General features: G+C 43.9%; 1 protein-coding gene across 1 annotated transcript in view; it reads left to right on the plus strand.

Moving 5' to 3' along the window:
- Positions 1-25403, plus strand: part of TMEM178A (transmembrane protein 178A) — a 413629-nt gene that overhangs the window by 304972 nt on the left and 83254 nt on the right. The window contains exon 2 of the mRNA XM_069235049.1: positions 23369-23482. Coding sequence (XP_069091150.1) covers positions 23369-23482 — 114 coding nt within the window. The remainder of the gene's footprint in view (positions 1-23368; positions 23483-25403) is intronic.

Genomic DNA, 25403 nt, shown 5'->3' on the forward strand with positions numbered 1-25403 from the left:
GGTGCTAGTTGGCAGTCAGTTTGCAACCTGTCCAAGTAGGGACCCTCACTCTAGTCAGAATAACGGAGATACCCAGCTCAGATAACCCCTGCTCACCCCCTTGGTAGCTTGGCATGAGCAGTTTGGCTTAACTCAGGAGCAATGTGTAAAGCATTTGCACATAACACACAGTAATACAGTGAACACACTGCAAAAGGGCACCACACCAGTCTTAGAAAAAGAGCCAATATTTAACTTTGTAAAACAAGACCAAAACGAGAATAATCCAACATACAGTGCTAAAGATATGAATTTTGTAAGATCATACTTAATACAGTTCCTTGAAGTCGATAGCCCCACCAGGGGCTATCATGGCTTCGTGATCAACAAAACCAACAGTTCAGGCCAGACGTGGAGTAGCGGGCCAGGTACTGTGTCGGGAAGACCCGCAAACAGTACCTTTGGATTTGCAGGGTGTCATGATCCTCGCGGTGAGCTCCAGAGAGCGGCGTCGCCGGTGTCACGGTGTTGGTGCAGAGGCCATCAGGCCCTTGAAGTCACATGTGTTGTGGATCGAACTCTAGGCTAATGAAGTCAGGAGCGCTGGTGTGGTTGGCGTCGGGGCTGCGGTGCGAAGTGGGACGATGTTATGTATGTGCCCACAGGTCATGGTGCAGCCAGTTGCTCAGTGACGGTGTCCAGCGGCGTCGGTGAGTCCAGGGATGTGGTGTGAAGTGAGGGGGTGTGACGTGCGGTGTCACCAGGTCACGGTGCAGGCAGCGGCTTCGTTGTTGTTGAAGCGCTGTCATCAGTAGGCCCAAGTTGGTGGCGTGGCGTGGGACGGGCTCTGTGCGGCATCCAGGGGTTGCGGAGCAGGCAGGAATGCCTGGTGACGACACTGGAGTCGATGGTGCTGGAGTCCTCGCGGTGAGCTCCAGAGAGCGGCGGATGCCTAGGCTGCGGTGTGAGCCATGTGATGCTGGGTTTGCAGGCCCACAGGTCACAGTGCAAGAAGCGCCTCGGTGGCAGAGTCAGATGGCGGCATCGGTGGGACTGGGTTGTGGTGCAAAGCGGGGCAGTGAGGCTCTGTGCGCCGTCCGCAGGTCACAGTGCAGGCCACCACATAATTGATGGTGTCACTGTGGTTTTTCTCCTTGAATAGCACAAAACACACAGTTTCCAGTGCTGCAGGAAGATGAAACTGAAGTCTTTGATATCCCTGAGACTTCCAACATGATGCAATCTCTCATCCAAACCCTTGGAGAACTTTCTCAAGCAGGATACACTGCAAAGTTCACCCTTTGCTCTCTTTTAAGGCAGAAGCAGCAACCGCAGGCCAATCCAGCAAAGCAACACGGCAAAGGGGCAGTACTCCTCCTCCAGCTCTTCTTCTTTGCAGAGGTTCCTCTTGATTCCAGAAAGGTTCTAAGAGTATTGGATTTTGGGTCCAATACTTATACCCCTGTCTGCCTTTGAAGCTGGAAAACTTCAAACAAATGTCTCAGCTGTTTGCAAGATCCTTCCTTGTCCAGGCCAGGCTCCAGACACACACCAGGGGTTTGGAGACTGCATTGTGTGAGGGAAGGCACAGTCCTTTCAGGTGTAAGTGACCACTTCGCCCTCCACTCTAGCTCAGATGGCTCATCGAGGTATGCAGGCTACACCCGAGCTCCGTTTGTGTCACTGTCTAGAGGACAGGTGTAAACAGCCGAACTGCCAAACTAACCCAGACAGAGAATCCATAAACAGGCATAGTCACAGGATGGTTTAAGCAAGAAAAGGCCTACTTTCTAAAAGTGGCATTTTCAAGCTAACAATCTAAAAACCAACTTCACTAAAAGATGTATTTTTAAATTGTGAGTTTAGAGACCCCAAACTCCATATTTCTATCTGCTCTTAAAGGGAATCTGCACTTTAAAGTTATTTAATGGCAGTCCCCATGTTAACCTATGAGAGAGATAGGCCTTGCAATAGTGAAGACTGAATTTAGCAGTATTTCACTGTTAGGACATGTAACACACATCATTACATGTACCACCTTTACCATACACTGTACCTTGCCCCTGGGGCTACCTATGGCCCACTTTAGGGGTGCCTTACATGTAGTAAAATGGAAGGTTTAGGCCTGGCAAGTAGGTACACATGCTAAGTTGAATTAGCAGTTTAAAACTGCACACACAGACACTGCAGTGGCGGGTCTGAGCCATGTTTACAGGGCTACTCATGTGGGTGGCACAATCAGTGCTACAGGCCCACTAGTAGCATTTGATTTACAGGCCCTGGGCACCTCCAATGCACTTTACTAGGGACTTACCAGTAAATCAAATATGCCAACCATGGGTAAACCAATCAACAGTACAATTTATATTGGGAGGGCTTGCACTTAAGCACTGATTAGCAGTGGTAAAGTGCGCAGAGACAATAAAAAAGCAAAAACAGAGTCCAGTACACAATAAAAACAGGAGGTCAGAAGGCAAGAAGACAGGGGAGACACGCCAAAAAGCTGACATGTCTAACACGCTGTCATTTGTAGGTAATAACACAGTACTCTGAAGATTTTTCAGGGCACATTCAAATATGTTATGAATAAAAAATACACTGTAGTACACTATATTTTTCAATTATAGTGTAGCAGAGTTTATTTTAAATTTTTTAACATATTTGTTTTATTCTATTTATGTCAAGTACAACGGTACTCCTGAGGAAGTACTGCATTACTCTATACACTTTTAAAAAAATATGTAGGAACTTATAAATATTTTTCTCTAGCTATTCACACTTTAATAAAGTGGTAATAGGTAGAGATAAAATATCAACCCTAATACTTACCTGTATCTAAAGACATAACGCAGAACACTGGCAAAATGTACCTAAAAACAACATGCCTGTCTAACTTTTGTAAAGACAGTCATAAGTCAATCACATAATGATTTGTTATTACTATGTACTGTGGTACTTCTGGAACATGCTGCAAAAGATTGTGGAAATATTGCAGCTTGAGATAGCACTAAGAGCCATATTTATACTTTTTGACGCACGCAGGTTTGCATCAAATTTTTTAATGCCGGCCACTGCCATTCCAACTCGCAAGCCGGACGTCATATTTAAGGAATGACGGTAGCCGGTGCTGCGGCTTGGTTAGCGTAAAAATAAATGACTCTAACCGGGCAGCGGAGGCGTGGGGAAGACTGGGGGTTGTGCATCAAAGAATGGTGCAAGTCAGATTAGAGTGAAAAAAAAATGACTCTAACCTGACGCGCCATTTTTTGACGCACAACCCCCATGGAAATGACTCCTGTTTTAGCAAAGACAAGAGTCATGCCCCCCTGCCCAATGGCCATGCCCAAGGGACTTCTGTCCCCTGGGCATGGCCATTGGGCACAGTGGCATGTTGGCCCCCCATGCCACCAAATAAAAATAAAAAATTACTCACCTCTACTTACCTGTCCCTACCGTAGATGGGTCCGCCCCATTCATGGGTGTCCGCCAGGGGTGGGCGAGGGTGACAGGGGGTGTCCCTGGGGGCAGGGAAGGGCACCTGTGTACTGCGCCCACATGTCCCTTAACGCCTGCCCTGACCCAGGCGTTAAAAAAATGGCAAAAATCCGAATGGGTGCAATTTTTTAAGGCCCGCCTCCTCCTGTGCGTTAAAATGTTGTGGGAGAATAAATACGGCGCACATGCCTTAAAGTCATTTTTTGCACTAGAACGCCTACCTAGCATTAACGCATACACATGCAATGCATACACATTCATACACAATGACGCACATTTCATAACTTTATCGCTGGACGGGTCCAACGCCAAAGTATAGGTATGGAGTTGAGTTTGCGCCGGATTTGCATTAAAAAAAATGACGCAAATCCGGAGCAAGCAGAGTATAAATATGCCCCTAAGTTTTTATGCCCTATAACTTAAAAATCCTAACCCTACTTACCTGAAGTACCAAAAAGTATCTTTTACACACCATTATCTATAAATCCTCTTATTTTGTGTCCTACTTAATACCACTTTATAAAAGTGATAATAGGTAGGGAAATGTATTTATAATTTTCTAAACATTTTTACAGCAATTAGAGAGAAATGCGAATTTCTTTCAAATTTAAGTTGCGCTGTAATTGGTAGGTATTAACACCGTACTCTGTAGACCTTTCAGGGCACATTTAAATATGTTAAAAACAAAAAATACACTGTATTACACTATTTGTCAAATATTGTGTAGTAGAGTTTATTTTAAATTTTTTAACTTATTTATTTTATTCTATTTATGTCAAGTACGCCGGTACTCCTGAGGAAGAACTGCATTACTCCATGCAAAAAAAGTTGAATCCTACTTACCTGTAGTACGAAAAAGGATCTTTTACAGAACCTGATCGATAGTCCTCCAAATTTAATTCAATTTCTTGTAGCCGTTTTTGCGCTACATGTGACACAAAATTCTATTGAAAATGCAATGTTGCAAAAAACTGTTTTGGAGGGACCCCCCTAATTCTGTGCAACCTTTTAACAATTTCTGCGAAACTTTCCATCCGCCTTCAATGTAGAAAAAGAAATAGGTCTGGAAAGGTTTGGGACAATTCATCAATCAGGGTCAAAGTTATTAGCACACAAAAATTTGAGGAATTCTTTCTCTGGCAAGCCCACCTATAACTACAGAGGGACACACACACATAGATCTATATATATATATATATATATATATATATAAATATATATGTATGTGTGTGTGTGTGTGTGTATATATATATATATATATATATATATACCTATAACCAAGAAAGAAGTGACTCAAACAGATGATCTCACCAAAGAACAAAAATATATTTCTACCACAACGTTTCAGCTTCCGCCTTCCTCAGGTAGTACAAGATTGTACAAGATTGTACTACCTGAGGAAGGCGGAAGCTGAAACGTTGTAGTAGAAATATATTTTTGTTCTTTGGTGAGATCATCTGTTTGAGTCACTTCTTTCTTGGTTATTACATTTTCTTGTGGCTCATTGTATCCTTTGGGATCCAGATTTTTGCTTTGGCTGGCTGTTGTTTTCTTGTGATCCTGCAACTTCCATTATATATATACCTATATATATATTTTTATATATATATATATATATATATATATATATATATATATATATATATTACCTAGTGGCGGTCGCCAATAGTTAGGACCTAGTTTATACAGAAAAAGCATTTTATTTGATTTGCTAATAACTTTGGCGCCATTTGATGAATCTTCCCAAAATTTTCAAAACATACTTTGCTACATTCAGCTTCTGTCTTGAAAGTTTCAGGGTGATCTGTCAAGTGGAGGCCGAGAAAAAGGTAGGGTTTCAAAACGCGTTTTCCCCATTCATTTTCCTATGGACCTTAAGACATGCCTCCATCCCGAATAACTGAGCGGAATGAGACCAAATATGGTACAAAGCTAGATTCCATTCCACAGATCATGCCTTTTGTGATTTGGTGCAAATCCATTCAGTAGTTTTGGATAAATTTAAGTCCAAACATATATAGATATATAGGGGTGCGGATCATCCGCGGATCCACCGCAGGTCGATCTGTGGACCCATGCACCACAGGAAGAATCTGATTGGCTGCCAGCAACCAGAGAAATGTTGTGGCTGCCATTTCTTTGGTTGGTAAATGGTCCCCGGGCTGAAATGTGGGAGGCAACTGAGTTGATGAGGTCAGGGTGCAGGTTGCTGCATGCTGCATGCATCCCTTGCTGCCAATAATACCCATTTTTGACCTGGAGACACTGCCTAAGTAACATGCACCTCTCCATTAAATAATGTTCCATGTAGGCAGGTTTTCTTTGGTTCTGGCAGTCCTAGACATATTTACAAGTTTCAAACCAATGGCCACTTAATCAGCAAGAGATGCAGCATGTTCTGATTTGAGAATTTGTGTGCAGAGGAATCAAGAGACTCAAAATTTGCACATCACGTGGGAGTGTCCTTGTAGCCATTGTGAAAAACAACTACGAAAGTGAAATTGTCACACTGGCATGTTGTCAGACATATTGAGAACTGTTCCTATAAGTGCTGTGATGATCATTTCACAATTCACGCAGGTAAAGGGTGTATGTTGATTATTACCAATTGTTGTTGTTCTCTCAATGGGAGAACAACAGTCTTTTGAAAAGTGAGCAGGAATTGATCTGTATGCGCACCACCACCACTGAGAAAGGCAGCGTCTGCTGAAACCCATCTAGTGAAAGAAAGAAATTAATTGCTACATTGCAGTGAGTGCTCTGTTTCCTTTAGATTTGGTTTTAATATATTCTGGGGGTTATTCTAACTTTGGAGGAGGTGTTAATCCGTCCCAAAAGTGACGGAAAAGTGACGGATTTACCACCAGCCGTATTACGAGTCCATTATATCCTATGGAACTCGTAATACGTCTGGTGGTATATCCGTCACTTTACCGTCACTTTTGGGACGGATTAACACTCCTCCAAAGTTAGAATAACCCCCTCTGTGTTTGCCACTAGCACGACGGTAGGCACCCTTCGTGAAGTGTTCAGCTGTGAAGTGGCCATTGGTTTGGAATGATTATATATATATATATATATATATATATATATATATATCTATATATCTATATATATATATATATGTATCAATGTGTCATCAGCGATTGAATAACAAGTCACTCCAGATTCGGCTTAGTTGCAAAAGTTTATTCCTCTATGAAAGAGACAAAGACGTGTTTCAACCTCTCACAGGGTCTTGATCACCTAGCCATTAGTCAGTTATCTTGTAGCTAAAAAGACACCAGTGCGTCACATAGGACGTAACCAAAGAAATGGTGAAAAGACGTCCCATTGCAATGCCTCCATTGGCTCAAAGCCAAAACCATTTCATCTAAACCTCACAAAATCAACTTAATACACAAACATCTCAGTGAACACCCAGCAAATTACTACAAACGTGAATGCAATGCAATATATTAATGACCATAATATATAAAAACCATTAAAAAAAAATTATATTTCATTTTGGTAAACCATCATATGGATGATAATCATTCTTTCATAAGCCCTGCCGGCATGTTGTCACCCCATTTGAAAAGCTTTCCAAGTTTTAACTACTTTCAAATGCTGGGTGGTACTTTACAATTTATTACATACTGGTCAGCACATCATGTTATGGTACCCATTTCACATCTCAGTTAATTCCTTCCTTCATCATAATTCACCCATAATGATACTACTCAAAAATAGTTTTGCTCCACTTCAAATAAGCTTACGACTAGTTATTAATTTAATTCTCACTGTTTTCCAGCCAATATTTCATTATTTTCTACATATATCAACTAGTTTTAATAATCAAAACCAAACGTTTGTTTTATGATCAGTAGTTTTCCTCTCTATTACTAGTTCTACTTTCTAAGGGACAAAATGTGCTTGCTGTACTTGTCTCCACTCTCACATAATACATCACTATACTTCACTTCTCGCCTGTTCCACTCCAGTGATTCTAAATGAAAATACAATGTATATATACAATTTTGTTAATGTTACAGTACACTGGTGTACAATGCACCTAACACTTGATCATAACAAACATGTATGAACAATCCAACTACTTTTTCCCCTTTTTTTCCTCTTTCAATACCAACGGTCTTGGAAATGTTGTTTGCCTCATTCCAACCAATCTCCTCTGTTATCTAAACATTCTCCTAATCAGAACATGGGATATACCTCCAGCTCCTATTGTAAATATGAGTGTAATTCCTCATCACTGTTGTTTCCTTGTGGGATGACACAACCAGCCTGCAATATAAACCGGGACTACAATCTAAGTAATGTGGAAATGCGATCCCCACCTTGAGAATTCTTTGGGATCGAATCAATACCAAAATATCTGGCTGATGTCCAGTCTCTATTATGTGTTTCCTGAAAATGGTTTGCTGTCCCATAACTCTGGTCATTATTAGTGATGGCCCTCCAGTGGTCTAATATTCGCTTCTTAACTGGGAAAATAGTAGATCCTATGTACCATTTCTCACAAGGACAAACTATGTATAGACCACAAAATCTGTGCCACAGTTAATCAACCTAGGGATGCACCATTTCTTATTGGCTCGCTGCAGAGTGACCCCTGAATACTACAACTTTGTTTGCAGGCCTTGCATCATCCACATTTACGAAAACCTTTCACCTGCTCCAACCAATTGGTCTTCTGCAAGTTCTAAGTTGTGCTAGGTTTGCAGGTTTTTAAAGGGACTGGATATGACATCCTCCAATGTGTTAACTGCATTCACTCAGTCTGTAGTTTTATGTGTAAATTAATGTCTCCCTCCTGCTGTATTGGTTTCTCCTTTATTAGACAAGGGTCAAGTTGTCTAAAGAACTTCAAATGTGTCATGGGTGGCATCCACTGTTTTAATTTAGTATGTCAGCTGGTACATGGTTAAAACCACAATGTCATGTTTAGACCTCATTGTGTTTACTGGCCAAAGTGTTTTACTGCTGTGAGTTGTTGGCATCTTCTCTTTTATTACTTGGCCCCCGATGGGGGCTGCATAGCAGTGACAGTCCACAAATCATAAACTATTAGTGGCAGGTCAGAATAATCATGAACTGCTGTTGCTGCTGGGGGAACTTCGGAATTTCCTTTGACCTGCCACTAAACTTTGTGAATTGTGGACTGCTTCAGGTTTGGCTCCGGTTGCTGCTCCGGTTTTTGCTATTATTTCTTCTCTTCTCCAGCTCCTGCTTTCTCCTGCCCTACCTGTTCCAGCTCTAGCTCTGCTCCAGTCCTGGTCTTATACAGCTCTGCTCCAGGCCTGCCAGCTCCAGCTGTAGCTTTGTTCCAGCCTTGGTCTTACTCCAGCTCTTTTCCAGGCCTGCTAACTCGAGCTTTTCTACAATATAGGTGTTACCCAGGGCCATTTCTTCTACAGTGCAAAACCTGTCCTACTAATGAGACCACACACTTTGGCAGTTTATTGTGCCATTGTTTTTTGTTCCTTGTGCTGTCAGACACACCTTTTCAGGGAGCTTCCTCTCTGTAACATATGTTACAGCAGAGGTAGACAGTGTGATTCTTGAATGGGTCCACCTTTCATCACAGCCTTTAAGAAAGAGGTGAAGGATCAATCCCTTGGTACAGATTTCAACAGCTATGGGCAGAGACACTCTAGGGGTTGGCCTGAATGCTTAAGTTTGATAGGCTCTGCATGCGACTCTGGGTAAGGGGGATACTTATTGTAAGAATATGGGTTATTGGTTGGGCGGTAGAATTTTCAAAGGCTTTAGCGCAAAATAGAATCTAAAATACAGAAGCGCCAACCATAGGTATCTGGTTGCGTGAGACTAGGACAAAGTCAAAAGTTAAGGCTAACCACAATGGACTGCGGGTCTGATACACAAGGTTGATTCACCTGGTCTCTGCTTACCTTCATATGTAGAAGAAATGTTGAAGAAAGATTCCTGAGAAGATAGAGTTCAACAGGGCAAGTTAGCAGACCGGGTCTGAGGAGGATGTGACATTGTCAAGGAGTCTCCTGACGGAGTTCCAGTGAATATTTTCACCTTTGGATTTTGTCACTTTTTTGGAAGTTTAAAGTCTCCTGCGGGACAAAGCTGCATGTCGTAACTGACGAGGCCAGATACCTTCACCAAGACGGCCTGCTGTACCGGATTTGCTGATGCAGAGAAGAAAATAGCAGGAGCTACCACCAAATCAGGCCGGCCGCAATGCACCTTGGGAGGATCGGCTGGCATGTAGGTCCTGTCAGTTCTCAGGGCATTTTTTGGGTAAAAATGATTCTAGGTTTCTGGTTTTAGGGTTAGTCAGGAGCAGCATCTCTAACACCACTTCCAAGGTTCTGTGACCTTGGGGCCCCACTTTGGGGGTGGGGTTGGTTAGGACTCTATAGCAGAGACCAGGTACAGGGTTCAAGGTCTCTGGAGCTTGTTATGTCTGTGTAATTCACACAGAAGGCCAGCCAGCTTGCCACTGGAGTCACTTTTTGAGGTATTGGGTTTAAGGAGACGGTCCAGCTCTTCTTCAGGCACCAAAGCAGGCCTTCAAGCAGCAGGGCATTCTTCTGGTAGCAGCAAGGCAATCCTCTGGAGGTCCAGGCAGGTCTTCTGAAGTGTTCCACAGGTCCAGGATTTTACTGAAGAGGTGTTCTGAGAGTGCCTTCCCTTGAAGTGAGGGGATATCCTAGGCTATCCTCACATCTGGTTCTGGAAAGTTATTACCATTCCTGCCAAGCCTTCAAGAAGTCTGGGGTGACAAAAGGCTGGTGTCAAGTTCCTTTGTGTGTGGTGAAAGCAAGCCCTTTGAAGTGTAAGTGAGGAAGGGAACAGCTCCACCCCAGCCATTCTGACAAGATAGCCCATCCTGCCAATACTGAGTCCCGTATTGTCTCACTGTCTGGAGGGGGAAACACAAACTGCAGCAGCAGAGCCATTCACAGTCTTCTGACCCAGGACACTGGCAGCAGGCATCAAATGGTTAGAGCAAAGAAATGGCAACTTTCCAAAAGTACCATTTTCAGAATTGTGACTGCTCATGTGCAATGTTTGTACTTCAACAACAGTGCATAATCGCTGGCAAATCATGTCTAAGTGGAATTTTATGCACTGTCCAAGAGCAAGACAGCAGGGAACCATATATACTGCTTAAATTTCTGTTCCAGGCTACACATTCTGTATGCTAACATATATATATTTGTTTATGACCATAATGTAATTGTGCCACTGTCATCCAAGATGGTTGCTTCACATTACTTGAGGGTATGCATGAATATTTCAATTACCTCTTGCTCAATGCCTGATTGGCCAACCCCATTCTTCATATCAGGACTTATATGAGTTAGAAGCACAATACAAATGCATGCTGACAGGAAAAGCTTACATGTAACAAACTGCTTGTCAGATAACAAGGATGTGCTTTTTTTCCTCCTAAAAGGAACATGAAGGATTCTTACAAGTGTTAGAAAGTGGCTGCCTTTTTCCTGCGAAGGGATGTTATCCTGTTGTTTTGGTAGTTAAGACGTCTCAACAGTGAAAGCCTTGTAATTTTCCCCCTTCAAAGAGAAACCGAAGCATTTCTTCAAAAGTTAGAATGAGGGTTACTTTTCCCTGTAAAGAAATGTTAGTGTTTTCAAGTTACAAACGTCTCTGGTCTGTAAACAGTGCGAAGTAGTGTTACTTAAAATATGTTAAAGTGCTGGCCACATTTAGGGGGTCATTCCCGGGGACCGCAGAAGCACTGCCAACAGGCTGGCGGTGCTTCCTGGGCCATTCTGACCGCGGCGGTAAAGCCGCGGTCAGAAAAGGGCAACCGGCGGTTTCCTGCCGGTTTACCCCTGGCCCAGGGAATCCTCCATGGCGGTGCTGCTTGCAGCGCCGCCATGGGGATTCCGACCCCCTTCCCGCCATCCTGTTCCTGACGGTTTTTACCGCCAGGAACAGGATGGTGGGAACGGGTGTTGTGGGGCCCCTGGGGGCCCCTGCACTGCCCATGCCACTGGTATGGGCAGTGCAGGGGCCCCCTAACAGGTCCCCATAATGATTTTCAGTGTCTGCTTTGCAGACACTGAAAATCGCGACGGGTGCCACTGCACCCGTCGCACCCCTACAACCATTCGGAGCCGGCTTCATTGTTGAGGGGGGTTTCCCGCTGGGCCGGCGGGCGGCCTTCTGGCGGTCACCCGCCGGCCCAGCGGGAAAGCCAGAATGGCCGCTGCGGTCTTTTGACCGCAGTGCGGTCATTCGGCGGTTCCCTCCAGGCGGGCGTCTCCCGCCGCCCGCCGGGGTCAGAATGACCCCCTTAATGACTAGCTGCCAGTTTTAATAGAAAGCGCTATGCGATCAGTTTGCCAGCACGCTTTAAATGTGTGTAATAACAAATATAAGGGGACGTGCCTAAATTTAAAAAGCAAATAATAAACAAGAAAAAATATTTTTAAAACAAGCCCGAGCCCCAAAACAGTTTAAAAGCATATCTCTTAGAAGCAAAGTACAAATGCTGCTATCAGAACAAGCTTACAGATATATATAATACGTTGTTGGACAAACAACAAAAAAAGAGCAAAATTATGTAAAATTATTTGTGCAGCCATGTAAAGCTAACAATGAAATACAAGTGTCATATAAAAAACAAATGTAGCTGTGCGTGCTAAAGTATTCAAACATTAATTATAAGGAGCTAAATGCCAACACGTGAAGAAATGCGTGCAGGCAGGGAAAAGTTAATATAATGGCCCAAATAAATATTAAAAGTTTTGTAAAAACAAATAAAGGTAGACAGGAGTTTTGCCTTAAAAAGATGTTGAAATGCATGAGCTAAAGTATGGAAACAGAAGTCTCTTGCCAACACACAAACAAATGCATGCAGACAGAGAAAGTTTTGCGTGAAGATAAAAAATGTAGACGAATTCCACCAAGCAAATGATAACAAATAGGTGCAAATAAACAAAGAAATGTAGACAAGTTCCACCAAAGTGGATGAAAACGTACTGTGGCCTCGGGACACTGATAAGACCAAACACACTTGGAAACAACATTGGTAAATGCAGGAAATATGCTACAACCAATAGGCACGGAGGAAAAGTAAGTGACAAGCACAGGAACCAATGAAAAGCATGGCGCGATGTAAGCCCTCTTTTTAAATGTATATTTATATCCTATACAATAAATTTCACAAGCATAGCGCAAGCGCTGTTCAGGCAAAACCTAAAAATGGCATTGGAAATTTAGCGTGGTGAAGGAAATAGGCATGAAGAGGAATCAAGACTAAACACCACAAAAATATACAGAGAAGGAAAGGAAAGGCAGCCTAGGCATCCTGCAAAATGTAGACACAGAAAGTGCAATCTGCCTCGGTATTGGTTGTTTTTAATCTTAGAACCACTTCTGTGCATACTCTGGAACAGTCGTTCGTGAACGCTCACCCAACTAGTATGGCATGCTCCATCATCTGGTCTGACATCTGGCACTTGCAGGCATCCTGATTTGACCCTTCCTCTTTTGCGGGTCTCTTTTTTGGATGGTTTGCTCTGTGTGATAGTAATGTCTATTAAATTAGAATGAATGTAAACGGAAACCAGTATTAAAATTGTGTAATTGTGTGTAGCAGTAGGGTACAACTTGTGTGACTTTAATAATTCCTCCTCAGACACAAGATTAAAAGATGCTAGACAAATACCTTGTTCACCCTGCTGGTCATGTTTGTCAACATGTTTCAACATCTTTAATATATGACACTTTCATCAGGACTGGTTTTGAAATTCTCACATACAAAGGCTATAGTGACCTCTATGGTCTCTTGTAGAAGATTGCCACAAATCCTCAAGCAGATAGAATAGTCTCCTCATTAATATTCAAGAATTCCAGTTGCAATTATAACTGGTGGTTGTCTTATAATTACTTCAGGAATTTACAAGTTACTATCCCGCCACCTGATTTTCCAATGTAACGGTAACTTTATCATGTTTACATGGATATTCTTTGTTCAATAAAAACGTGCTACTGATGTGTTTACTAATTGCCAATGTGCTTCTAGGCATGTTTGAAAGTGTACACATGGGCTATAGAAATTGTGGTAGGCAATAAAGCGTGAGCTCATCTAACAGTGACACCAAAGAAGGTGCAAGTTTAAAAAATGTCCATGTCGTCTCCTAATGAAAATTGACTTACAATAGCGATCACAGCGACTTCACTTACAGCAGCATTGCACAGGGGGGAGAACGGCACCTCTATATAATAAGAGAAAATTACTCATGAAGGCATAATTTTGCTCAGTATGAGACATCAAGGTGCTCGCATTGTGATATGCTTGCAACAAAAGCCAACACTAAGACCACGACGTACTGCTTCATGGCGAGGTGTAGAGTAGAGTTTTTTTCTCGTGCAGCTGGAGTAGTGAGTGGTGACATCTTTATGCATCATTACCTGTCATGTAGCCACGGCGTCACTTCACAGTGTGCAATATGATCCCTTATCTTTCCCGAGACTGGGTGAAAATATCTATATAGTAAGTTCAGCATTGCTGTGAAGATGCACTTTCCTCACCAATGGGGGAGCAAAATTAGGGCCAGATTTACGAAATTTCTGTTAGCAAAAAGTGGTTGTAATTTGCAACAAGAAACTTAGGCCCATATTTATACTTTTTAGCGCCACATTTGCGTTGTTTTTTGACGCAAAATCAGCGCAAACTTACAAAATACAACTGTATTTTGTAAGTTTATGCTGATTTTGCTTCAAAAAACAAAGCAAATGCGGCGCTAAAAAAGTATAAATATGGGCCTTATTTTCAGAACTGGCTCAAGGATTAATAGATTAGTTTGCAAAATAAGGATTCATATGTAGTTGCAATGTGGTGTACCAAATTGATATTAATTCAGTTGTTTGCAAATTGTGAATCAGTGTGATTGGCCACAGTCACAGGAATGGAGGCCTACAAGGGTCAGCAGGCCACTATGTCTGTGATTATTTTCAATGGTAATTTATTTAAAAAACAGTTGGTTTTCTTACCAAAATGGGGCTGCTTTTAACAAAAAGTTCTTCTCCAAAAATGTCCCTAATAGATGGCAGTGGTGTCCTAGACTACTACCTACTTCCGTAAAAACGTTTTCCAAAATTGATAAAGGAGTAAAGGACCTCTTACAAATGAATTACCACCCCAATTTAGGGGTTGGTAAAGGTTTAGTGGTTTGTGGCCAGAATTCTGTTTGCAAACAATTGATACATCTTTTATGATTTCCAATTTCCAAATAGTGAATTGGTATCCACTCGCAAACCCATTTCTTGAGTCATAACATTTTTTTTGCTTCTAAAATGGGTTTTATACCTTGCCATTCACGTTTTTGCATTCACAAAGTCCAAATCAGAGTGTTTACAGGGGATTTTTTTTAAATTCCTTTTAACCATTAGTCACATAATAATTATGTCATACCGTACTAATCAGATTGTTTCAGAAATTCTCAAAGCAAAAAACGTGAAGATATGTGGGAGGGGGAAGTTTTTGGTGAAGACACCCACCACCGAACTCGAGCAGATAGTTCATCGTTCATAACGCCTGACTTCTAAGTGTGCTGTTTTGTACTTATTTCGTTTAGGTGGTAGACCTTTGCCTTTTTTCCCTGGTTTCCAGAATTTGGGATTCAAGCATACCCACAAATCCTGAAGAACAAACTGGGCTGCAGGATTGAAGTTCAATCAAATAGTTTGGGCTTTAGTGGGAGACACCCTGGAACGGGCTGTGAATAATTACACCCTCATCATTTGAAATGTTTGAGGAATGACCTCTCCAGTATCATATTTAAAATGGAGAGGGATTTATATAACATGCCTGCCCCAAATGCACCTCACTGGTCTGAAGGCTGCCCAGCTGCAGCGTAGATGGAGGGGACAGGTATTTGCGACTGCCTACTCAGCATACCTACAAGAGCCCTGATTTTGATAAGACATGGGGTTTCTTTTTTTCACCACTCACCCCATAGCTGGATTATGGTAGGGGGCGTGGCCTGCAGCTGATGAAGCTGCACGCCTAGCATGACACTTCGGGCCGGAAACGGTACCCAGCCAGATCCCAGCTTCAAATAAGCCCAGACTGCACAATAACCCACGGCCCCAGCACCGGAGAACCGCCGAGCTGTGGTGGAATCGGTACTCGCTAACTTGGATGATCGGCTGAGGAGAAATCCGCGAGTGTCTCATGTGACCGCCTAAATCCAAGATGGTGGCTGCGACTGTGGGCCTGCTCACCTGAGGAGCCACTACGCGGAAAAATGGGTCAGAGATCAAGGACTGCGAAACCAGCGTTCCAGCACCAACGGAGCAACCCAGAAGTGCCGGTAGGACAGTTACCTCCCCTGGTGGGGAGGAAAAACTGAACGCGCGGAGGTCCGGATGCAGAGAACGGCCACCACGACGCAGATGCAGGGAAGTGGAGCGGCCGCTCCGAATTAAAGCGGCGGCCGGATCCACGGCCTGCGGCACTAGCGAGGTGAGGAGTCGTGACCACAAACAGAATTCCCCAATGGGCTCTGGGCCGAGATCTACTAAAGGGAAGTAAATGGGGGAAGAAAAACAACAATAAGAAGGGGGGAAAAAGAAAGGAAACAAGGCACCCGATTCAGCGGGCTGGACATTTGCCGCCCAAAAAACTCAAAAGAAAAGACCCCCAAAGTGGAGGGTCAACCCCCACAAAAACAGGAGTGGGAGCGCGCCCACGAGCTGACAGCTGGCTGACACCCGCTGTTCCTGGTGGTGAAGCGGGCACCAGTGGGGGTTAACCCCTTTGCATCTCAGATCGGTGGTCGCCAGTCGCCCAACAGAAGCCTCAACAAAAAAGAGGAAAGTCTCACCCTAACCCCCCCACACAGTATTAACGCCCCCCTGCCTGGTCACCAGGAATGGAGCATCGGAGAGCGCATTGATGCTCTTCCTGCAGAACAGTTCAAGACTAAGAGCCCCTGACCACCTCAACGGAAGAATCCTCCTTCAATAATCTCACTTTAGGGCAAAATAATGGGCAAATCCAAAAAGCGTGAATTACAGGAACTAGAAGACTCGGCGGCCACCAAGATGCCCGGACAATCTCCAAATGCGGTCCCCCAAGGTGCCCCTGCACAACAGGAAACAACACTGGACACGGTCCTCCAGGCCATCAAAGAATCCCGCAAAGCCCTCAAACAAAAAATAGATAACCTAACAGTCGATCTATCACTGCTACGAGACGACCACCGCAAACTTACGGAGAGAGTGGGAGCGACCGAAAGGAAACTAGAAATGGTGATGTCAACGCAGAAGGCATCATCAACCTAATTAGTTGACCTCACATTCCGAATCAAAGCACTAGAAGTCAGGGCAGAAGACGCGGAAAACCGCTCTCGTAGGAGCAACCTTAGATTGGTTGGGGTGCCGCAGGGAGTGGAGTCCTCAGCAGCAAACATGGAATCCTTCCTGGAAAACTGTCTCAAAGACACTGTGCCCCCCAAGGGTCTCTCATAGTTTTTTGCGATAGAAAGAGCTCACAGAGTACTTAGTAGACCTCCTCCCCCAGGAACGAGACCACGACCAATAGTGGCAAAACTATTACACTTTAGGACAGAGATTACATCCTCTCACAAACCCGCTTGAAATGTGAAATAACAAAATAACATTAAATAAGCAACGCATCATGGTTTTCCTGGACTTCACCAAAGAAACTCAACTCCAGAGAGCTTCCTACAATGGCCACAAACACACTCTACGCGAAAAGGGCATAAAATATGCAATGATCTTCCCGGACAAGCTCAGAGTAGAATACGAACGCAAAACACACTTTTTTACATCACCGCAACTGGTAGGAGACTGGCTGGAAACCCAGAACATTACCTCACTGGGCCCCCGGCCCAGATCTCCTCGCCCGCCCGGAAGGAAACGCGGTAGATCCACCAAACGAATCTTGGAGGTTACACCCCCTAGACACCTAACTCTCCAAGAAATGCGCGAAGCAGTAGACGCAGCAGCAGCATTAAGTAGTGTAGCCTTCCCCCTCCCAGATTTCTGGTGATACCTCGGACCATGACTCAATTTGCGGGGGCTCCTCAACCTCCTCGAGGGGCACCCTCACTAGCCTACCAAAAATAACCCCGAGATCAGTGGAAGAAATGATTTGACACCCCACCAAATGAGCTGAAACCTCAGGGGTAATACCTCGAACATAACTAACTAACCTGTAAAACTAAACTGAATAAGTACACTCAGGAACCACGAAAGACGGCAAACTCCAATAAAAACTTCCTGGGCTGCAATCATGTCCTCACAGGGTTCCGGGAACGGCCTGGAGTGTAAGCTCTCGGTCTCTGGCACGTCACCCACCAATAGGAAATTAAGATAAGTTACAATGGTTTGGACGGGGAAAGTTTTCGTGTCCGGTCCTGGGGAGAGGGAGTTGGGAGACGTATTTGTTAAGTTAGAAAAAGGGGTACCTCATGCACATATCACTTCTGAAGCTGACGATTCTCAAACTAAATCTTTGCAGTTAAATCTCAAACCCCACCACCGCAACACACACATCCACCCAAGCCAACATTAACGAGAAACACCAAGATCATGGTTACACAGTATAAAATAATAACCTGGAACGTCAGAGGCTTAAATAATATGTCTAAGTGGTACAAAATACACTGCTACCTCAAACGTAGAGGGATACACATCGCTCTTTTACAGGAAACCCACCTAGTGGAACAAGAAGTTAAAGCTCTTTAAAAAAGATGGAGAGGTCAAGTAATTGCCACTAATTACTCAGCACACGCTAGAGGAGTACTACTTTGGGTCCGCCCTGGGGTCCCCTTCCAGGTACTTCACAAGATAATAAACAGGGAAGGAAGGTATGTAGTAGTCACCAGGAGTTTAGAGGGAAGAGAAGTAACCATATTCGGGATATATGCGCCAAATCACGACCAAGGGAAATTCTTTGATAAGCTATCCCTAGAAATAGGCCCATTACTCGCAGGCTCAAATATAATAGGGGGTGACTTTAACTGCATAGCAAATATTAACCAAGATAGATCACACCCGCCCCTATCGCAATCTCAGACCCTAAAATCCGCTAAATCCTTCACGTATTGGCAACACCATTGGCAATGAGACAGCTGGAGGAATCTCCACCCGCACTCTAAGGACTACTCATATTATTCAGCTGTACACGATTTACATGTTAGGCTCGACACCTTCTTAGTGTCCCCAGAAATTCAAAATTACGTGATAACAGCCGAGTACCTTAGCCGTACAATATCAGATCACAATCCCTTGATGCTCTTGCTGTCATGGGGGAGTGAGAGACCAACGATTCCAACTTGGCGCCTTCGGGCAGAAATGCTTGAGGACGAAGCGTTTAAACACACACTACAAGCAGCCATTGTTGAATTTTTTAAACAAAACACGGGGACGGCGACCACTAGATCCATAGAATGGGAAACATTCAAAATAGTAATTCGGGGCACTTGTATCACTGAAAATATAGGAGTTTGGAAATCTATAGAATCTGAGCTCCAAAAACTGGAAGACTCCCTCAGAGACATAGAGTGTAGGCGACCTACACAACCTGACCTGACTCCCGTCCTAAACGAAACCAAGGCCAAAATAATTGAAGCAAACAATAGATTAGCACGATTCGACTATAAGCAATACTTACTTAGACAGCACTCAGAAGGTGATAAGGCAGGCACCCTACTAGCCTGGCTTGCTAAACCCCCAAAACAACAAACAGTCATAGTTGAAATTGAGGAATCCCCCGGTAAGAGCATCTATACCCAAAAAGAGATAAACACCAACTTCACTAAATACTATACAAAACTAGACGCACCTCCCACTGAAACACCACGCATCTCCCAGATGCAGGAGCTGGAGGAGCTCATCCTCCCCAACCTGTGCTCTGAAGAGAGCTTAGCCCTAGCAGCACCCATATCGATCGTAGAAATTAAGACAGCGATCCAGAGCATGGAGAGGGGCAAGGTCCCAGGAGCGGATGGAATACCATTGGAGTTCTATCTCTTATACCAAGACTTACTTGCCCCACACCTTTGCACGCTATACATGGAAGCATGGAACATCAATAAGTTACCCCAATCAACCAATGAAGCCATTATGATACCCCTAATGAAACCTGACAGGCCCTCTACCGGCGTCCGCTCCTACCGCCCATTGTCCATGCTTAATATAGACCTCAAAATATTAAGCCGGATACTAGCTAACAGACTCCTTCCTCAGATGCCATCTTTAATTCACCAAGACCAATCAGGCTTCATTCCACAGCGTAGCAAGGCCCAAAACATCAGACGCTTAATATCAGTTCTCCACTCTACACCCCTGACAATGCGGAAAGCGGTGATTATCTCAGTGGACATTGAGAAAGCCTTTGATAGCCTGAGGTGGGACTACTTAGAGCAGGTCAAGCTAAAGCTGGGACTAGGTGAGGGATTTTTAAGATGGACAAAACTCCTGTATACTAACCCCACTGCAAGAGTGCGAACAGGCAATACTATATCTGCCCCATTCCGGGTTTGTAGGGGCACAAGACAGGGTTGTCCAGTATCTCCCCTCCACTTTGCACCAGCGGTAGAACCCCTAGCCGAAATGGCCTGAACCGGACAGTACTTTAGGGGCATCTTAATCAATAATTGGACTCATCACATCGCCCTTTACGCAGACGATATGCTGCTTTTCCTCCGGAACCTGGAGATAGATCTGCCAGGAGCCATGCTGATGCTGAAAAACTACAGAGTAGCTTCTGGACTCCAAATCAATTGGAGGAAATCCTCCATTTTCCCAATGTTCAAAGACACCCCTGAACCTAACAACACAAGGGGTTTGCCCTGGTCTCCGAACTCATTTAAGTATCTAGGAGTAAATATATACCACAAAATAGGGAACTTGCTAGAAGGACACATACAAAGAGCAATCAGAGGGATTAGAGCCAATATGTGCTTCTGGGAGACGCTACTCCCGACGGTCACAGGAAGAATTGTCCTGCTTAAAATGATAGTGCTACCCAGAATGCTATATTACTTCTCCACTATCCCACTCATAATCCCGAAAGCAGTGTTCAGGGAAATAGAATCTATGACTACAAATTTTATTTGGGGATTGGGTAGGCACAGGATCGCATTACACTCCCTCCAAAGTCCCACTGCGGAAGGGGGATTAGCCGCCCCAGATCTGGAGATATATTATTGGGCAGGGCAACTGCAATGGCTAGCAAAATTACTTAGCGAACCCCCAGTCGTAAATGAACTACGACTCCCCTTAAACTACCCACTAGACAGAATACTGGGTATATTACTGAACCCTAAGAAGACAAAACAGCAGTTACCACTGGAGTGGGAATCGATAAGACACTGTTGGGAACAATACCTAAAACGTACCCGTAGAAAAAATCTGCACGCATCAGAAGCCCCCTTGACCTATTTAAAACATATCATAAGAAACCAAACACTACCAGGTCTCAATAAACTGGTGGCACATAATATCACAAAACTGGGACATCTCTACGGCGAAGGGAAACTTCATACATACACTGAACTATGAGATCCGTTCATTCTCCCACCCGGATTATTCATCACACATAATGCTATTATCAGAATTACACAAAAGGCATGGAGAACTGGGACTCTTGAGCCACCAACTCACAGAGGCTGTAACCTTCTCTCTTCAATAGGGGAACAGAAAGGAATAATATCAGGAATATATAAATCCCTACAAGATAGCATATGCTTACCTCTAAACAAACTCAAAATTAAGTGGCAACCAGAATTAGATATCATTCTTGAAGAATCTCAGTGGGCACAGATCACTTCACATATCTACTCAGTGTCCAGAAACGCCAGATTCAAGCTAATAAATCTATACATTTACCACAGGGCCTATCTATTTTTATGACATAGGCTGCCCCCAATGTGCCGAAACCGCAGCAGGACTAATGCACATGCTATGGAGCTGCCCCCAACTTAGTTCATACTGGGCAGAAATATTCCGGAAACTCTCTATCTGTACCGACAGGGTGCTGAACTTATCCCCAGTGGTGGCCCTGCTGGGGGACTTTCCATGCCCTTCTGCTCTCAAAACATCCAACAGATTTATTGACCTGGCCCTCGCCAGAAGAGAAATCACCTCACACTGGAAGTCTCCCGCTGGCCCACAAGTAACCAGATGGCAAAACACCTTTGAAAAATGGGCGGAAATTGAAGGAGCTGTATTGCTACAAGAAGCACTACAGGGACAGAGACCCAGAGACAATGCCTCGCAATGGGACTCAACTCTGGAGAGCCTAAGGACTCCCGATCTCCCAGCCCCAGAAGATGCTACAACTACCTCAGACTCTGAATCCGAGCTGGCCTCCACGCACAGAACATAACTCTTTGTGTACAAGTGACTTAATATTTAGCTTAATCGAGAATTATCGGCTCAAGGCAAGAACACGTTAACACAAATGCATGTACGGGGGGAGGGGGGTGTAGTGGAATTTGTTGGGGAATTCAATATACCAATGTCATTGACAAGTTAAAAAAATATATATTTTTGTTTTTAAAAAAAGTGGATTATGGTAGTGGGCAGACTAGATGGACAGGTGGTTCTCCTTGGAGGTTACACTATGGTACAATTTAGGACTATTAATTCTGTTCTACCATGCATAATATCCACGTGTTACTCAACAGGGTGTTAAGCTCGAGCCAACTGGGCCCATCGTTGGTGAGGTCTGAATATCTGAGGAGAATACTATACTGCCATAACCCCCTCATAGTCACAGGGTGGGTGGGAAAACACTCTCCACAAGTGCCCATCTGGGAAACTGCAACACAATGCCCTGACTGGCTCCTCTTTCCAAGAATCCCTACAGACAGCAATCTCTGAATATTTTGAGGCAAATGAGCAAGCCAGCATTAACTGCAAGCAGGGCGTTTAAGGTGGTAGTGAGAGGACATTGTTTTGGCAAGGCTGTAGGGATATGGAAGGAAGTGGATGCTGAGTTGGTTCAGCTGGTTGAGGACACTTTTAACCAATTCAGTGTCACTATTTAGCTCCACATTCTTATAGCCCCTTTCTATTGTCTATATTGTGTAAGTTATACAATAAGTGACCACTGTATGTATCTTATACATAGATGTCTAGACATTTCGTAAACATAAGAATCATGTGGTTGAGGTTAATTAATTATGCATAAACAACTGTATAGCAAAACAGTTGCACACACTGGTCCTTTTCCATTGAGAGATCTTGAACTGTAAGTGCTGCAGCGACGATGTAGGAGGGGTCTGCCAGACTAAACGTGGCCGGACCTACCATGAACTGCAGAAGGTTATTAATTGTCAAGTTCTCCACTCGAATCGTCTTTGGCACTGTCTGTGGAGTCGTTGGAGGAGTCCCTCAGGGTTCCGGGTTGTTAGAGTAATCTAAAGATTTGGAGTACCTCTATTCATAAATCATGTAGGGGCCTCTGGCGCATTCTGCTTGTTTCTTCTCTCAAAAGCTCTTCTTCCTGTACCGTAGCCCAAAATTCTCTCCAACCCAGCTGCATTGCTGGGTGGAGAACAACAGCAGGCACAGTCTCTTAGTCCCCCTAGGAGCGCAAAACCAGCCCGCTCTGCCCAATCCCAACGCTGCTTTCATGGCTATTACCTGCATGCAAGCTGCATCTAGATTGGCCATATGGGAGCCTGGGAGCCTCAGCCTGTGCACACACACACAGCAGAAGAGTGGTGAACGGCGAGCAGCGAGTACGTTTATGTTTTGTTTGTTTTATTTTTGCTCTTCCCTATGCTGCACCACTACCTATCCCTGACCCCAACTGCTACAGCCTACTTATCTTACATAGTATCATGTATTTTGTTAAGTTCTTGAGGTTGTAAACATTTAAATATTTTTTGAATTTCCACAGGTATTGCGCAGAGATGCACAACGATCAAGTATCATTTCTCCCAGCCAATCCGCTTACGAAACATTCCTTTCAATTTGACAAGGATGATCCAGCAGGATGAGTGGCATTTGCTACGTAAGTACCCATAAAACATGTGACGTGTATCCAAGCCTCTCCTTCCCTACTACAAAGTATCCATGAGGCACGTGATGTGACCCTCAGTCTCTCCTTTCCGACAACATACGACTCATTGGTAATATGATATGTACCCAGGACTTTACTACTGAGTTGGGTCTCTGGTACAGTCTTTGTTAGTTGGATTTACTCCTGCTGGGTCCTTTATTAGAATCAATATGCCTTCATTGAATTCATGGGTCAACCAAAATCTTTCTCTTACTTATTTTATATGTGAGTGCATGAGGTTTAGGAGAAATAATTTTTGATATCACACCTTTCTCAGTGTCCTTTCCCCTAGATCATTTTCGTTTGGCATCAAATACTGGTGACATATTATTACTCCCAGGCTGTTAACAATTACAAAGAATGGCTTCCTCATCCTTTTCATGGATGTTGTTAACATGAATTCAGGGTCTAACATGTGCTATCTGTGGTGCTGGTGTGCACTTGTGCAAGATACTGGTGTACAACCTTTCATAGAATTTGCATTTACTGTTATTTAATGATTACCAGTGCGGTAAGGCAGGTTCCTCACTGCTGATTTTTGCTACTAAATAGCAGTTTTGAAGTTGGCCTAATGTCTTAATTTTGTTTTAATTCTTCTTAGAAAAGTTGGCCGGGGCTTAAGGCTCACCTGAAATGTTTGTTTTGTTTTTTAGCTCTTTTCAGATTTGTTAGATATTGGGTTGTTGATTGGCTGGGGTGTGAATGCTGGTCAAACAACAGCCACAACTGACACAATCCCATGCAGAGTGAACCAAAAAAGTTACCAAATTAGCGTGTGTTTAACCCTTGGTAGCTTGGCACAAGAAGCAGTCAGGCTTAACTTTGAGGCAATGTGTAAAGTATTTATGCAGCACACAAACAGTAATAAAGTGAAAATACAACACAAGAAAAATCCCACACCGATTTAGGAAAATAGCGTACATTTTATTAAATTATTTGACAACAAGACAACAGAAATCCAATCACTAAAACCTGAGTTATGATTTATTTAAGGTTTTAGTAAAAAATAGTGCCAAAAAAGCACAAATCTCCAATTAGGGATATCTAGTCGCGCTGGACCTAGTCAAAGTCACAAGGTCGGGATGATAATGATGGAGCACAAGTTAGCTACAGTCACCAGGTTGGGCCCGCTGAAGTTTTACCTTCTGAAATCTGTGCCAAGAGTCCCATTTGCGATAAAAGGGGCTGTGAGGAGCTGGGAAAGCATTGCAGGAGGTTGCCAGCATAGAGATAAGAGCAGTCCAGGCATCACCGGTGGGCATTGCTGAAGCTTCCCATTGGTGTTCCACGCGGGCGGTAGATGCTGTAGTACAAAGGGTCAGGATGACGGAGCTTTGCATTGAATTGTGGTGTGAGTGGCAAGGTCTAGGTGCGAACAGGCCTGTTTGCAGTCACAAAGAGCCGAACAGCTTGAATACAGTTCTGTGAGCCACACCAAGGGTCCAGAACCTGAAGGGCACAATCTAGGGGCCAGGAACTTACTTCAGCTGGATCTAGGTGCCCATGCAAGATGTTGGAGAACTTTTTATGTCCCAGAGGCTCAGATCAGGAGGCCAGCAGGCACTCCATAGCCTGAGTTCAAAGTGGAGCTGCTGGTACAGTTTTTCTTCCCGGGCAAGAGGGCAGCAGGATAATAGGTTAGCACAGCAGTTCCTTCAGAGTAGCAGTTCAGCAGAGTGGCAGTCCTTTCAGCAGCACAGCAGCCCTTCTACCTGGCAGAGTATCCACAGGTCCACAAGTGTTCTGAATAGTGGTTCTGAAGGTCCTGTTTTTGTACCCTGGTCCCCTTCTTCTGGGAGGTGGGAGAAGCTTCTAGAAAAGTTCTTTGAAATGCACTGAATTTCCTGACTCCCTTGCCGTGGCTCCAAGCTAA

Source organism: Pleurodeles waltl, chromosome 5 (assembly GCF_031143425.1).
Source record: "Pleurodeles waltl isolate 20211129_DDA chromosome 5, aPleWal1.hap1.20221129, whole genome shotgun sequence".
In the NCBI taxonomy this organism is placed as follows: Eukaryota; Metazoa; Chordata; class Amphibia; order Caudata; family Salamandridae; genus Pleurodeles; species Pleurodeles waltl.